This window comes from Crocodylus porosus, unplaced genomic scaffold (genome assembly GCF_001723895.1).
Source record: "Crocodylus porosus isolate Cpor-Errol unplaced genomic scaffold, CroPor_comp1, whole genome shotgun sequence".
NCBI classification, from domain to species: Eukaryota; Metazoa; Chordata; order Crocodylia; family Crocodylidae; genus Crocodylus; species Crocodylus porosus.
In genome coordinates this window covers 37,477,868-37,493,128 of record NW_017728931.1, presented here as the reverse complement: position 1 = coordinate 37,493,128, position 15,261 = coordinate 37,477,868, and the positions used below count along the sequence as shown (strand labels likewise).

Below are 15,261 nucleotides of genomic sequence, written 5' to 3'. Positions count from 1 at the left end.
CAAGATGAATCATATTTCATTAAAAAGACACTTTGTAATTAATATTTATATTAGGAAAAATGCCTTGGAGCCTCAGGCAAAGGCCAGACTCCACTGTACAAATGTAATGCAGTCCCTGCCCTAAAGAGCTTACAGTCTAAGTGCTTCCCTCCAAATACTTAGGCTGCCTATACACGTGCTCAGGGGTGTCAGGGAGTGTTTTAATTAGAGCAGTTCCCAGAGAGCCACTCTAATTAATTAAAATGCCTCACCATCGTGTGCATTAAGCTTCCGCAGGTTTAAAAATGGCCACAGGATGCTTTATCTAAACCTCATTTAACAAGGTTTAGATAAAGCGTCCCAGTGGCCATTTTAAACATGTGGAGGCTTATAAACATGATGGTGAGGCCATGCTGGAGAGTTCTCATTAGAAGATAGAACGGGCTCAATCAGTCTGCTCTGGCGTGTTCTAATTAGAACGTGAACCAGCATGTGTCTAGGCAGCCTTTATGTCTACATACATGAGGAGTTCCCTCATAAGTTAATAGCATTACTCACAAGCATAAAGTATCTGCTTTTTTACAGGATCAGAACCAAAGTTTATGACAAAATACGCAGATAGTGCAGGTAAAGAAAGGGGGAAGTAATAGAAAAACACACATGGCCTTCATAATGACAGCTAGTTTCAGTTCATCGCTTTCTCAACTATTATATTACTGTTTTTATTGGAAGGTGTTATTCATGCTGTTGCTTTTCACTTGTTTAACCACCATACACTTACCTGGATTTTTAGCCAAGAATCTTGTGGGGGAGATCTTTTACTTACCAACTGCATGGTTGACATAAACAAAGGCAAGATTTTGGGTATCGTGGTACCCTTCCACAGGCCTCTGGATTTTTATAAGCCCAAAAACATAGCCCGTGAGCACATAAATACCACAAGAATTTTAAGATAGCTTAAACTTAAGTATAATAGCGATGACTTAATGAGATCTCTGAATATCAGCAGATAGCCAGTTCTTTTAGCTTTTATCAGCATTCATTTATGGAAGTGCTGAGATGGAAAGATAGGCCCATCTCAGTTCTGAGGTGTAACTGAACAGAAGAATTGGAACCTGGATTTAGTATTGTCTTTGACTCTCTGCCAACCCCACATCAGTCTAAATCAGCACAGTGTGTGTTCCACAGTATGTAATTTAGTTGAACCTCAGGCCCCCTGAAAAATCTATACAGTCATTAAAATATTGTTTGACCTTGAATTTCTAAAAATACATGTAACTCCAGGAATTTTAATTTTCAGTGTTATTGGTTTAGGATTAGCTTATCACATGGTCCCTCAGGGTCTTCCAGTGTTTTGCAACTGTTATGCTGATTTCTGTCCCCTGTGGTCTATTAGAGTGTATGTGTTCTTGTGTATGTTCAGTGGGTATGTATTAAACTTTACCTAGCAAATGGTGGTAATTCTGTGCTGTACAGAGGGTATTTGAATGCCCTGCATTACTATTCTGCTTTGGGAATATCTATATTTAAATTGGGTGGCCAGGAATTCTGTAGAATTTGTGACCATCAACAATATTTAAGTTCAGGTACCACTGAGGAGCAGATTTACTTTTTAAAAGCCAGCGTTGTAACAATCCAGATTTATGTTAAGCTCTTAACTCCACCATAAGTAAAAATAGTCTTCTATCAATCTTTTCAGAACTCTGGTTAAACAAAGTAAAGGTAAACCTCTAAGCAAAATGAGACATTAAAATGTGTTGCACCTCACAAACATGTATAGCATGTTGCAGTGTCAACACTTATCTCCACTCCTGTGTTAGTTACACAGGTTATAGAAAATAATGTTCAGGCAGGTTTACTGAATGATGTGTACATTTTTGAGCTAGGTTGCTTAAATCCGCATTCCTCCAAATCAGTGCTAAGGCCTTATCTAGAGTGGTGACTCGCTGTAATTGCAACCACAGGTAAAACTGCATTAGTGCAATTTAATATTGCAGGCAGGCAGAGCTGCAGTTTGCTGTAATGCAGCAAAACCAGTGTTAGCAACTGGGGCAACTGCCTTGTCTAAACAAAGAAAGTTTCAGTCAGCATTAAGGCCCCTGTCGCTTAAACACCTAAAAGATCCATTTAAAGATCCATTAAGCATTCCACTTCTAGCCTACAGGTAACTTACTACCCTGGCACACTGAAATCCTGTTATTAGTTCAGGCCAATTACTCCCTAAGCTATTGAGGCCAGTGCGCAGTAGACGTACTTTACATTGCATCTCTGCTGAACCCTCTCCACTGATTAAAATGCAGCACTGACAGGCTCAAGATGTTTAGTCAATAAGGCACAAGCATCTGTGGTTGCACAAACCAGGGCGCCCAAAAGAAAAAAACAGCTACAGTGTAACTGTTGCAAGAATGCTGCTTCACCTGCCCCTGAGCCGGAGTGGAAAGATGTACTATAGTACCCTAAGGATGGACAGCATAAAGTATAAGGCAGCCAAAAATAGGAGTTCCTCATAGCTTTAACAAAGAAACAGTGATTTGCAGGGAAGGGAAAATGTATTTGTTCCTAGTGCCACAGAAATGCTGTTAACTTTCTGGATTTGATTTGGAATTATACAGTACTCTTTCTTCTGTTAACTGAGCTGTATGTCATGCTGAAGGGTGATACAGCTTACATTCACCTTTGAATTTTGCGTGCAGCTGTTTTGTTGTCTGTTAACCACTTCTAGAATATTCAACTTAGTGGGATATTCTCAACTTGTTTTATACATAAATGCCTACACAGTGAGATGAACAAATCTCTTTGAATGACATCTCCCTGTCCTTAGGGTTCTTCTTTGAAAGCTTGATGTGTCATTTGCATTTTCATCTCTGGAGCTTGATTCTGATCTCATCAGGTTTTGTTTTGGGGGGGGGGTTTATTTTGAGGGGTTTTTTTGCAGTGCAACTCCACTGCCTTCAGGAATGAGTCTTTATTTAAAATCTGGCTTCTTGTGTTTGCAAATGTAAGGTGGAATGGAAAAATAGCATACCAGTATGCACCATATGAAGATGTAGTTAATTCTTCATGTTATATAGTACTTCTAGTTATTGTCCCTGTTGTACATTGTTGAGTAACACATTGTGAAGATGAGCACTGCATGTATGTATTTGTGAGTATTTATGTGTTGTTTTGAAAATCAAAACCAGTAAATCTTTAAACTGGATTGAGTTGGCGAGTTTATGTCTGTAAGCTACTCTGCCTCCACTCAAAATGCTTCTCTTCTACACCTACACACACTTTCAGCCCTCTTTTTAAACTGTCATTTGTAGATACTATTTGGAAGCTTGAAATTGAAACCTTTTTCCTCTTTCAGCCATAAATCCTTCATGGCCGTGCCTAGTGGGGCAGAGGGTTGGACTCGATCTTCTGAGGTCCCTTCCAGCCCTAATGTCTATGAAATCTATGAAATCATCATAGGGTTGCTCATTAGAGCTGGGCTGCTTTGAAAATTCCCTTTCAAGTTGGTATGTTAGCAAATACTTCCCAATAGGTTGCTTCCTTGTAAACTGTTGAGAAGCTACAGCTGTCAAGGAGAAAAGCATGGTTGTAAACCTGCCATTTCATCTTTGGCCAGAAGTTTCTTTAGGTTTTCCAGGGGAAAAGATTTCCTGGGAAAAAAATATTATGCCTAAGACCATTTTACTGCAGAATAACTGAAGAGTTAATTTAAAAGACAAAAACAGCTTACCATCAATCCTAAAACGTAGTGGACCAGTCTTTCTACCTTGACTCTAGCCTGAAAAAAAGATAGCACTGAGGCATTCTGCAGTAATATTAAAATGTATAGTAAAAGGACCAAATCGTTCTTACTCTGGCACATTCAGCCTAGGGACAAGGAGACAGAAAGAATGTTATGTCCTATTAGATATGAAATTGCATAATTGAAATTATTAATGATTTCTGTTATCTTAGCAGGAAAGAGTCCCAGTCACAGACTAGGACCCTGCTGCTGTGGTACTGTACAAACACCGAACAAATATATGGTGCCTGCCCAAGCAACTTACAGTCTGAGTACAAAGAGGAAATAAAATCCCTCACAGGAACTGTAGGCATACTGCTGGATTGACTGCTGTATCTTAGGCCAAAGTAACCTAAGCATGGGCAAAGTAAATTTGTGAAGCAGCTACATAGACAAGAATACTTATCTTCACTGGCCACACAAAATTGGATTCTGTCAGTTTTGGAAAGCTGTAGTGAAACCACTGTTCTGCTTGACTATACACTGGATTTCTATGGCTCCTCACAGACATTAAAAAAAAAAAGTGGTATTTTAAACTCAGTGTGCTCCTGCACCGAGCCAAGCACGTGTCCAGAAGAGGTGGTGCATTAGTTGGATCTAGCTCGTCTGACATCTGTATAAATCAGGGGCTTTAATGGGCTTTTTTATTGCTTTTATCGAATAGGTGATTGAATCAACTTCAGCTAAAAGTACCAAAAAGCCCCGCTAGTGCCCAGTCTATATAGATGCTGCGGAGCTGGGCTCAAGTAACATACTGATCCTTCTGGTAAAGCGTGATTTTTCTTGTTCTTTTTTTTTTTTTTTTTTTAAACGTCTGCAAGTAGCCTATTATCCTAGCTGCTCTCTGACACAGCTCCTCCCTCTAAATCTTTTATTTTATTACATCCTAAGCAGAAAGGTCAGTGAAATGGCTGTCTCAAGGGAAAAAAGAAATTACCTGTAATCTTTTTTTCTCTGTGACAGTTACCCATCAACCCTGCCCTTCCTGTGTATTCAGAGGATATGGACAAAGAAGTTTGTTTTTCAAAATCCACATGACTTAGCCTCTAATCATATTACTGTTTAGTTCACAATCAGTTCAGTTTATTAATCAGATTAGTCATTTTAGCTCTGGCCAGATGAAGAAGTGAGTTCTGGACCATGCATTGTTCTTGACTGACAGTCCTGGCTGCCTCAGCAGATTCAAGGAAGGTACCAGGATACAGACATACAGTTTGGAATGAGATGGGAAGAAAAGACTGATTAGTTACATGGACAGTCACAAGGAGATATAAAGAATAAGAGGAGGATACATTTGGACTTCCCCAGGTCAGTCCAGGTTCTCCCCAACTATATAATGACCTAACAAACTCACATGTTCAGTTTTAAGAAGCCTAATGTTGATTTTTTTCAGTGTATGTGAATAAGAAACACACATGAGGGTAGTGTGCCTACCTACAGGACAAATAAAGTTTTAAAGTGGAAATCTTAAGAAATATTAAATGACATGTTTTGTGACAAAGAGGCTAGTACATTTATCATATAAGCAAAATGATGAATCTAAAACTGCCTTTGGATGTGCTCTTTGATGGAGGCTTCTGTGTATATCCGAGAGTGAAATTCACCTGCAAGCTTTTCCCCAAACTAGGGGCCAAATCTTCCATTGTTCTAAGCTAAGCTGAAGTAGTGGTAATGACTTCCGTAGAGCTAGACCAAGTTACATTAGCCAAGGATCTGGCTTATGTTCTTTGTTCACATTTTATAAATATAGAATACCCCCTCTCAACCTCCCACCAAGTACAAGCTCTTTCCACCTTTAGCAGCCTTTGAAGAAACTGTGAGTCAAGGCTGGTAACTCCAGACAATGCTTGATGTTAATCCATTGTTCTCTTGTCTAGTTGGCTCAGGAAGTGAATATTCTATTACTTTGTGCAGCTGACGGTGAATGCTGTGGCCTGTGAACTGAGGCCTCCCGGGGTCGCCAATCAGAACTTTAGTTCCATACATCTTGATGCACTTCCCCAACCAGTGATGCAGACAGTCAGCAAGATGTTCATCATAAAACATATCCCCTAACAGAATGAGGTCCCACTTGTCCAGTGTTGTATCAGTGATGTTCTTAATTGCAATAGGAAAGGGATTCACATTGTTCAGTTCACAATTGATGACCATGGCCATTCCTGCAACTGAGAAAAAGACGATCGATAAGAATGAGTTTAAAATGCTGTGCTTCAAACCCCTCTATATTAGTAAATTCTGAGGATTTTTCACAAGTCTTAGTTTGAATAATCTCTTTAAATATTAGTGTTATTCAGATTATTTCTGTACCTTATGGTGGTAGCCTAGCACCCCACAGACACTGACACATATTGTCCCTGCAGCATTTCCATAAGGTAGGGAAGAAATGTATTCCCATTTTACAGATGAGAACTGAGGGACAGCACAGATTAAGTGACTTGTTTAAAGTCATGCAAGAAATTGAACTCAGATGTCCAACTCTCAGACCAGTGCTTTAACCATTAGATAGCTTCTTTCTTTTTCAAAGAATAAGTAACTAACAGTAAAAAAGTAGGTGGCATTTAGGAGAAAACAGATGGTTTGAATCACTGTTCGCCAAATAGCAGCTGGAAAAATTCTGGCTAAAACATGTAAACACATGAGCAAAGAAAAATTCTTGGTGCAACGTCACTGAAGTCAGTTATGCTAAGGATTAATTTGGCTCTCAAAGGGGCAACTCAGTATGATCCATTTAAAATAAATTTATAATAAAAGTCTTGAGTCTTTTGCTCTTAAGTAAAAACAACTGAAAACAAAAGCCAAAATTCACAGGTAGATGCCTTCAATTAGGTAGGTGTCTAGGTGTGCACATCTGGGAACATGAGGATATAATCCATACTTCAGCACCAGAATCAAGTGCCTATAGAAGGGACTGGGATCTAAACATTCAGACATAGCTAAACTATGAAATGTTTCCTGCTTAGACTCTTAACTTCTAAATTCTCTACATCAAATTTAACTTTAACTCTTGAGGGCTTAACTTTTCTTACAAATCAAAGGCAGTATAGTTCCGTTTGGTCTGTTCTAGAGACTGAAAAACAGTGCAGGAAATACTGGCAGCTGTAATAAGCAGAACTGACTTTTAAATAGCATTATTAAAATAGGCAAGCTTGGCAGAAATGCCAAGGGATGATCAGGCATAGAATCCACCTACATATCCCCAGAGATGGCCTTCCAAAATAGCTGTGATATGTTGCAAGGGACAATACAGAAAGAAGTCTGGTCTTCCATTCATGGCAATAAGACTTTTGTGCAATGTGTGGCACCCTCTAGCCCTTAATGTTTGCAAATGAAGCACAACTGATCCTGCTGGAAACATAAGCATTACACACCACCATATATCTTTTTAGCATTTTTCAACATGGGAACTTAATTTTTGCAACCATGTTAAAGGCAAACTACTCTTCATGCATACTTAATAACTTCCTTGTGCAGGACCTGGAAACAAGCATCTTACTAGGATCGATGTCATTAGCAAGGACCTGGGATGCACCACTCATCACGGCAGCTATTGCTGTTGCTCCACATCCGCTTCCAAGATCTAATACAGATCCCATTCTGACAATATCCGGGTTATCTAAAATATATCTGAGTTAAGGAGGTAAATAGTTAAAATATCAACAAGAAGGCTGGGCAAGTATCTATTTTCCATATGAAGTTTTCCAAGAAACTGTTTCATAGATGTAATAGTGCAGAGATTAATTCAAAAGATATCCAATACATGTAATTAATTGCACACCATCCATCATACAGACACATGTGTATGTATGTGTGTGAGAGCATCAGAAGCCACCAGAGGGTGCACCAAGTGAGAGAAAACAACAAGCAACCAAAATGCTTTGTTTCAGTCAATCAGATAATTCTCTCCCTCTCTCAGTTGAATTAAAGTAATAAATGGATGACACTGGGAAAGTGACTGTGAAATGTGCCACTAAAAGTAGGGAATAGGAAAGTTCTAGGTAATAAATAGTAATAAAGTTAAAACTGTTGGCTTGAGTACAGATGTTTTTAGAAGAAACACTAGGCCTGCTGATATGCATGAGCCAGAGGCTTAAATGTGGACACCTCACCCTTGATTAGCTCCATCTGTGCCCGACTGCCCATAAGGCTACAAGTGTAAAATCCCAGTCCCTCCGGTTCACTTGTCTGCTTATTGGCTTGCAGCCCCTCAGTTCTCCGACTGCTTCAAGGCCTTGTTTCTCTGCATCTGCATTTGCCTTGCCTCCAGCTCTTGCCCTGGTTTCTAACCCTGACCTTCACTCGGACTTCTCGGCTCTGATTCGTGACCTGAGCCCCAACCATTAGGATTGATTACCGAGGAGACAGGTCATTCATGCAAGTCTCACCACATATTTTATACAACAAAATGAAGCATCATTTGGGGTTTTTTAAAGTCCTGTGTTGATGCTCTGCTGAAACAGCTTCTCATGAGTGACTGGGGAAATTATAAAGTAAACTAACAATGGCGGGGGGAAGCCTCCTAATCCTCTGGGTAGTGAGTCATGTTTATTCTTGAATTGTGGGGGTTTTGGAGTAACCTGTCACATAAACTGCCATCACTTCAGAAAGGTTATGACCATTAACAACAGGCAGAAGTCCTATGCCAAGGGACTTCTTCATGCCTTCATGCTGTTCTGTTGTTGGAAGGTAGACTTTACTACAATACAAGCAGTGAGAGTTTTCTGTCTATTGACTCCTCTGTGAAATCCGATGAAATATGAACTTTCATTTTTACCCAGGAGAACTTATACAATCTTCTCTCCAATGCCTGATGAAAGATGTTTGTGCCCAAAAGCTTGGAATTACAGAAATTGTTTTGCAAAAATCTTGTTGGTCTAATAAAAGATATCATGTCTACTACGAGGCCTGATTGCCTAACCCTCCTCACATACAGATATGTGAGACTGACAAGGAGAATCTATAGCTCTGAGGCCACCAGCAAAGGGCATGGGTGTTTATGTCAAAGCCTGGATACCCTGGGGTTGCTTGGCACCCTTCCCCAATGGCAGCATTGTCATCTCAGGAGCAACTACGATTGACAGATGGAGGGACTTCCATAGGAAGGGTGGGAGAACATGCCACATGAATGTTTGGTTTCCCCTTTGCAAACCTTGTACTCTACTGGGGTTTGTATGGACCCACTGCTCCTCTCTCAGCTGTGCAGGTGAAAAGAATGATCAGGCCCAGCACTTTTTTCTTTAAGTGCCCTGATTCCAACTGAGTGGTTCTCAAATTTCCTGTAATGGCCATGTTTACTTGAAAAGACAGTTGGAATCTAAATTCTACCCCAGCGTGGAAACAGGTCGCATGCTGGCATTGGAGACAGTTGTCTGCCACGCTAGCTTAATAAGACATCTCAGGTTACACTGTGCCGGGTAGTTTGGAAAGGAGAGTTCTCACATAGTGATGGAAAGTAATTGCAGAAAGAAAGAGAAGTTGTGGCAGCAACATATTTTTCACATGTTGTCAGGTTTTCAAATAGTGCAACTAATTTCTGATATTCCCAATTAATTCAAAACAGCAAAATAAATAATACTAAGAATCTGCTGGTGGGATTCCAGGAAATTAATTAGCATTGCTACCTAAACATTTGGGCAAAGGAGGAACCATCTGATAATGAAATGTGGAGATTCAATTAATTGGAAGACCTCATTGAATTGTGTTATCTTTAGCAGCCTTTTAACTCTGCTAAATGTCAGACTAATCATAATTTACCTGAAAGTCCCATTTCTTCCCATTTAAAAAAAGCATTCATTTTCACTTCCTTGCAGACTGTGGGACAAAAAAAAAAAAAGGAAAAAAAAAGAAACCCCCTCCTCATCACAACAGAAAATTACTCATGACTTTCTGCTGTTTAGAGATGAAAACTCTCTGTGTGAGAAAAAGAATACCAGCCAGTCCCTGAGAATAAGTAACAGCAAATGCATCTTGACATTATACTTCCAAACCAAAACGTGGTATATCTTCTGGTAAAGGACTTCTAGGTCAGTGGTCTCCAAAGTGGGGTGGGTGCACTCCAGGGGGTGCACAAGACGATCCATTGGGGTGCAGGAAAAAAATATTAGAACTTCTATTTATATAAATATACATATATTGGGGGTGCATGCTCAAAAATTTTTACTGATGGGGTATGCAAATATAAATATACATATATTGGGGGTACATGCTCAAAAATTTTTTACTGATAGGGGTGCGCGATCAAAAAAGTTTGGAGACCACTGCTCTAGGTGACTAGAAGACTGTAAAATAGATTAAAGAATCTGGTCCAGTTTTCTTCTATAAAAGACATAGAAACCACAGATAGCCTGACATCCCATAGCAGCAGTCATTGTACTCTGTACCTGGATAGGGCTTGGCCTCCTGGCCAGTAGATTGCCCAGAAGGGATCAGCAAAAGGCCACAAATCGGCTCTTTCCTTCCAGAATCGGCAGCGAGGTGTCAGAAGCCGCAGTCTTATCTCTGGCGTGAGGTTTCCGCTGCTGATGACTTCAGTGTTCTCCTCCAGAAACGATCTCACCTCAGGATCCAGGAAGTTTCCTGGTGTCCTGTAGTGGAAATGTCTCCCAAGCTGAGAGGTGCTTCTGCTGCTGGTCCCTGAAGTTTTTGTGAGGCTTTCCCTACTGCCAAAGCGTATAAACCACCTCCAGCAACAGATTGCCATGTCTCTCCCGTTGGTAAAATCCTTCCCAAGTTGAACTTAAAACTATATAGCAAAGGTTTCTTCTGTGGTGTTCAGGATGGAATGGAATTTGAAACAGACTCACAAAGCTCTTTCTTTATGTAGCCCTGGATGGCAGTTCTTGAAAAAAGGAGAACAATATAATATAAATGGTAAAAGCAATTATTTTAAGAGCTGTAGGAATAGGCAGCCAGATGAGGGCCAGAGACTTCCTTATAGCATCAAATTTGTGCCTTTTTCCCCCACGTATTTTCAGTTGTACTTTATAGTTCCAGGTAAGGCAAACCTTCCAAATATAATTACCACTGTGTAGAACAACAGGAATTTGGGGGTTTTGTTCTTTCAGCTAGGAAATACAGTTTAAGTGAGGAAGCATTGCTCTAGTTCAGTTGTGACAGATTAAAAAAAGAATAAAAACCCAGTGGGCTAAGCCACGCTTCTGCTAAAACCTAGGGATAAAATCTTATCTTTACTTCCATGGGACTAAGACTGCCCCCCTGCCCCTCCAAATCCATACACCCTCATGAGTTTAAATGACACCACCAGCATTATTGCTGTGTGTGCCAGCTAGGGGTGGATTCCCTATATTCTTTACATCCTGGACAGCAGGTGGTTATAGCAAATAAATCAACGGTGGGCCCAAATCTGAGGCCCAGTCTACACTTCAAACTGTAGATGTGTTTGGGATGGGGCAGGGAGGGTAAAGTTAGATGAGGTGTGAGTTTTGACAGGCATAGCTCATAGCTGTGCCAGCAAAAGCCTTGAGTATCCAAATTTTTCCCCATCAGATTTATTTTGCTTAGACAGTGGTGGGCTGGCATCAGTGGTAGTGACAAAAGCACAGTTTTGCTGCCACAACCAGGACCCCAGGAGTGCCCTGCTGGTACAATATACCAACATGGCTCTACTAGCAGCACCTTCCAAACGCAGATCTGGCATAAGGCTCTCTTACCCATCACCCTTTCTGCAGCAGGTCCTGCCATAAGGAAAGAGAGAGGAAAAAGACACAGTAAGCAAGAAAAATGGGCATTACATTGTACCTGCAGGTTGGAGACTACAAATCCCTACTCTTAAAACTTAAAACATCCACATCAAACAGCTTTAGAGGTGAATATTACTCTCTCAGTGGTAATCTGTTCTCTGTTAGCTTTGAATCCTGCAAATCTATGAGGGGCAATAGTTGTTATTCAGGAAACGAGCCATTAAAGCCATCAAGTCCCACACAGGAGTCCACCGAGAAGCAATCTCAGTGGAAGACCTAACAGGGCTGAAAGTTAAATTGAGGGGTTTTAGCATTTCCTTCCATTCACAGGCCTTGCAGGGGCCATCGAGGGCAGCACACAATGTCAATATGCAGGTCACAAATGCTCAGTTAAGTGACAGAAATGTTAATGGTGTTATGGCTGCTTTCAATTTTTTAAAAATATTTAAAGTGAGATATAATTTATTCTCCAGTCATGTATCGTGCAAAGGGACAAGCTCTCAAAAAAGAGACTTTATAGGGGGAAGGGGGCGGGGAGTGAGTCAAAGCATAGTGCCCAAGCTGGTGGATGATGGGCTAAATGGAACAAGGTTTACCAGCTTGGACACTGCATTTCACCATGACACCACTGATCCTATGAGGCATCTTGACCAGATCGGGCCATGGTAAGAGGGAGCTGATGACATTGCCAACTCCATAAGCTTTGGTAACTTGAGCTTCCTATTCTGGATATTGCCCACAAGTACCTGCTCTTACCTCCTCCCTCGTGTCTTCAAGAAAGCAGAATCAGACTTCAAAAAAACCACTCCAACTCAGTTCCATTAATTTTCTTCTTTTCCTCCAAAAGGCCAGCTTCAGACAATATTTGCCACTGGGAGAGCAGTACTAGAATACTATGCCTACATCTGGTGTCTACATTTTGGAAAGTACATTGAAAAACCTTAAGATGGTGCAGAAAAGAGCTACAAAGTGTATTCAAGGGCTGGAGAAAATACTTCAGCTTGTGGGAGACTTTAACAGCTCAGTCATGATTAGCTTATCGGAGAAAAGATTGAGACCTGACTTGATTAGTGTCTAACTACCTTCCTTGGGAGACTATACGGGATATTAAAGGGTTCTGTAATCTAGCTGAGAAAGGCAAAACACAAAGCAAGAAACTGAAGTCTGTCAAATACCCCTAACACACAGAAGCAAATCTTGAGCAGAGAGAGTGATTCGCTGCTGGCACAAATGACCAAGGGTATTTATACACGTGGTCCAGGGTGAAGAAGTGGGGGGCACTTTAATTAGAGCAGAGCAGCTCAAATAAAGTGCCTGGAGCATCTTGTGTCAGCATCCTCGCGCTGAAAAATGGCAGTAGAGGCACTTTAACTGAAGCTGGAATGACTTTTAGTTAAAGGGCCCTGCCACCATTTTTCAGCACAGGGACACTAATACATGAGAGGCTGGAGTCTGCTGAAGCACGGTAATTTCCATGCGTAACTACCACGATTGAGTCTGCACCAACGCACTGTAATTACAGTGCATCAGAGCAGCCTCACTGCACGTGTATAGGTGCCCCAAGAAAAGTAGCAGGATCTCTATCTCTTGGTGCCTTTGGACCAAGCTTGAATGTCTTTGTGGGAGAGATGTCGAGCACAAGTTACTGGAGTCCATGGGGGTAGTAAGGTGAAAGGGAAGTGGGCAGTCATATGCAAGAAGTCAGACTGGCTGCTCTAATGGCCTTGAACTGTTTTTTCAGTGAAAGAGAAGAACATAGTATTTTCAGATAGTTTCTCTTGGCCTTAAGCAACACTTGTATCTCACTGGCGGTTTCATCATCTCTCCTGTCCAGGTGGCTGAGGTTCTCCTACCTTAAGAGGAGGTGGGGGGGAGGGGGTGGAAGAAAAAGCAGCTTTTTTTAAAGCAAGCAATGAGACTATAAAAGCGACGGCAAGACACAGAAGAAACTGCATTCTGCTTGCTCGCTGTCTGGTTTTTGTTTTGTTTTTTTGCAGTCTGGATTTCAAGTTAACTCTGTCTCTTTAGAAAAAAGCTACTTTAAAAATTGTGGGTTTGTTTTGTCGTCTTTTTTCAAGGGTTATTAAACCCACTGTTGCAAGGAAGGGCACAGAGGTAACTCTGCTCCTTTCCAACCCCTCTCGCAAACGAGGTCTGCCTGGGCTAATGGTGCAGGGCCAGCACAGCTCTGTAAGCGTGACACAGCAGTCCCGCCTCCTTTGGCTGCAGGCATGGACAGGCTTGTCAGAGCTGCCTGCACGCCGCCAAAGCGCAGAGGGGCAGCCACAGTATCCAGCCTATTCAGGACGGGGTTTTAATGTAAACCTACCTCCGTGATCATAGTGGTGGGCCCTCACTTTGCAGCTGGGGATGGCGCGGGGGAGAAGGCTGCTGTGCAAGGCAGGGTGCCTTTGATTGCCAGGAACTTGCACAGTGAGATCACTGAGCTGGTCCCCTCCCTGTTCTTAAAGGAGCAGATTAAGAGAGAGCCTGGTTAGCCTGATGTTATTCTCAAGCATGGTGCCATGGTGCCCTAGGGTGCCTTGAGCTCCTTACAAGGGTGTTGCAGGGTTGCCAGGCAGTATTAGCTCTGTGTAGCTTGCAAACATGATTCACAAGATAAACCCAGTGATTTCCCATAGGAATTCGTCACTGGGGTCTGGCTGAGTTCTTTGCAGCAGGAAAACTACTCTATTTTTATTTAGGCACAAAAAATGGAGAAAGAAAATACTGAGAACATTGGAACATTCAGACAAACCCAGATCTTACCTGGTGGAAGGATGACTCCATTAAAATGCCGATAAGAAAATACTTGACAAGTTTTCATTATCTCAGCATAGACCCTCGCTTATCAGCATGGACAATATGATTTTTCAGCCCAAACCATCCAGACCAGCTCCAAGATGGAACTGTAAGAAGGCAGTTTCGCAGAAGTACCAAAGCCTGACCAACACGAGAGCAAACCAATTAGAGGATCCATCAGAAACCAACAATTGATCAAGGCTACACTACATTTACAAGCTGCCTAATTGAAATACCCAAACTCTGTGTACCTAGAAGCTATAAAAGTTATTATATGCCATGATGAGATGAGCATTAGGAACAGCTCTTTAGCATCATCAAGCAATGCAATGGCCCTGCAACTGTAAAAAAGAACTATAGAGCAGCTGGCTACCACACTGAACAACATCAAAAAGGAGAAATGGCTGTTACCATAGAAGGAATGCAAGCAGACAAGCTCAGTGCATTGTTAACCACCTTAGAGGCAAAGGCACCAAAAAGAACATTGCCTTGTGTCAGCAAACTACATCGTGTGCAACAACAGCAAGTACAACAACCCAAGCAAGCAATATGCAGAAATAATTAGACATCTGACTTGTGAACAACTTAAATCACCCAACATTGACCTTAATTTAACCCCATCTCTGACAATGCTTTTGACATAGTTGTTAAAGTGATTAAGACTGTCAGGACTGCTGACCACATAAGAAATTCCCAGAATTCATTACCAAGCTTGGAATCACAATGAAAATATGGCTTCAAAAATTCATGTATAAATGTCTAAAAAGTAACAGACTTCCAAAGCTGATGTCATTGCTATCCTGAAACCCAATAAACCACCAGAGGATCCAAGGAGCTAACAACCAATCTCATTAGTCTGTATTACATATGTAGCAGCACACCTTTGGGTGCTTGCCAGTTTAAGAGCCTGAACACTGCAAGGCAGCCCGCAGGTGACTGGAGAGCCAATCAGTTGGTCACATGAGAGCCAGCAGGCTGCCTGATTGGAGCAGGGCTGCAGAGCCTCAG

At 41.4% G+C, this 15,261-nt stretch overlaps 1 protein-coding gene and 1 long non-coding RNA gene across 3 annotated transcripts; one reads left to right on the top strand and one right to left on the bottom strand.

Moving 5' to 3' along the window:
• Positions 1-1,781: 1,781 nt before the first annotated feature.
• On the bottom strand, positions 1,782-14,092 carry ETFBKMT (electron transfer flavoprotein beta subunit lysine methyltransferase). Of its 2 annotated transcripts, none has more exons than XM_019544625.1 (4): positions 13,781-14,092; positions 10,132-10,589; positions 7,248-7,378; positions 1,782-5,919 (listed from the first exon to the last, which is right to left on the bottom strand). In XM_019544625.1, the coding sequence occupies exons 2-4, from the start codon at positions 10,449-10,451 to the stop codon at positions 5,576-5,578; spliced, it is 795 nt and encodes a 264-aa protein (XP_019400170.1). In that variant the 5' UTR covers positions 10,452-10,589; positions 13,781-14,092; the 3' UTR covers positions 1,782-5,575. The 2 variants fall into 2 exon arrangements, with proteins under 2 accessions (XP_019400170.1, XP_019400171.1); XM_019544626.1 differs by lacking the exon at positions 13,781-14,092 and adding an exon at positions 12,208-12,749.
• Positions 8,987-10,078, top strand: LOC109316493. The gene is made up of 2 exons (XR_002102856.1): positions 8,987-9,774; positions 10,018-10,078. It is a non-coding gene; the product is annotated as an uncharacterized LOC109316493 (long non-coding RNA).
• Positions 14,093-15,261: the final 1,169 nt, after the last annotated feature.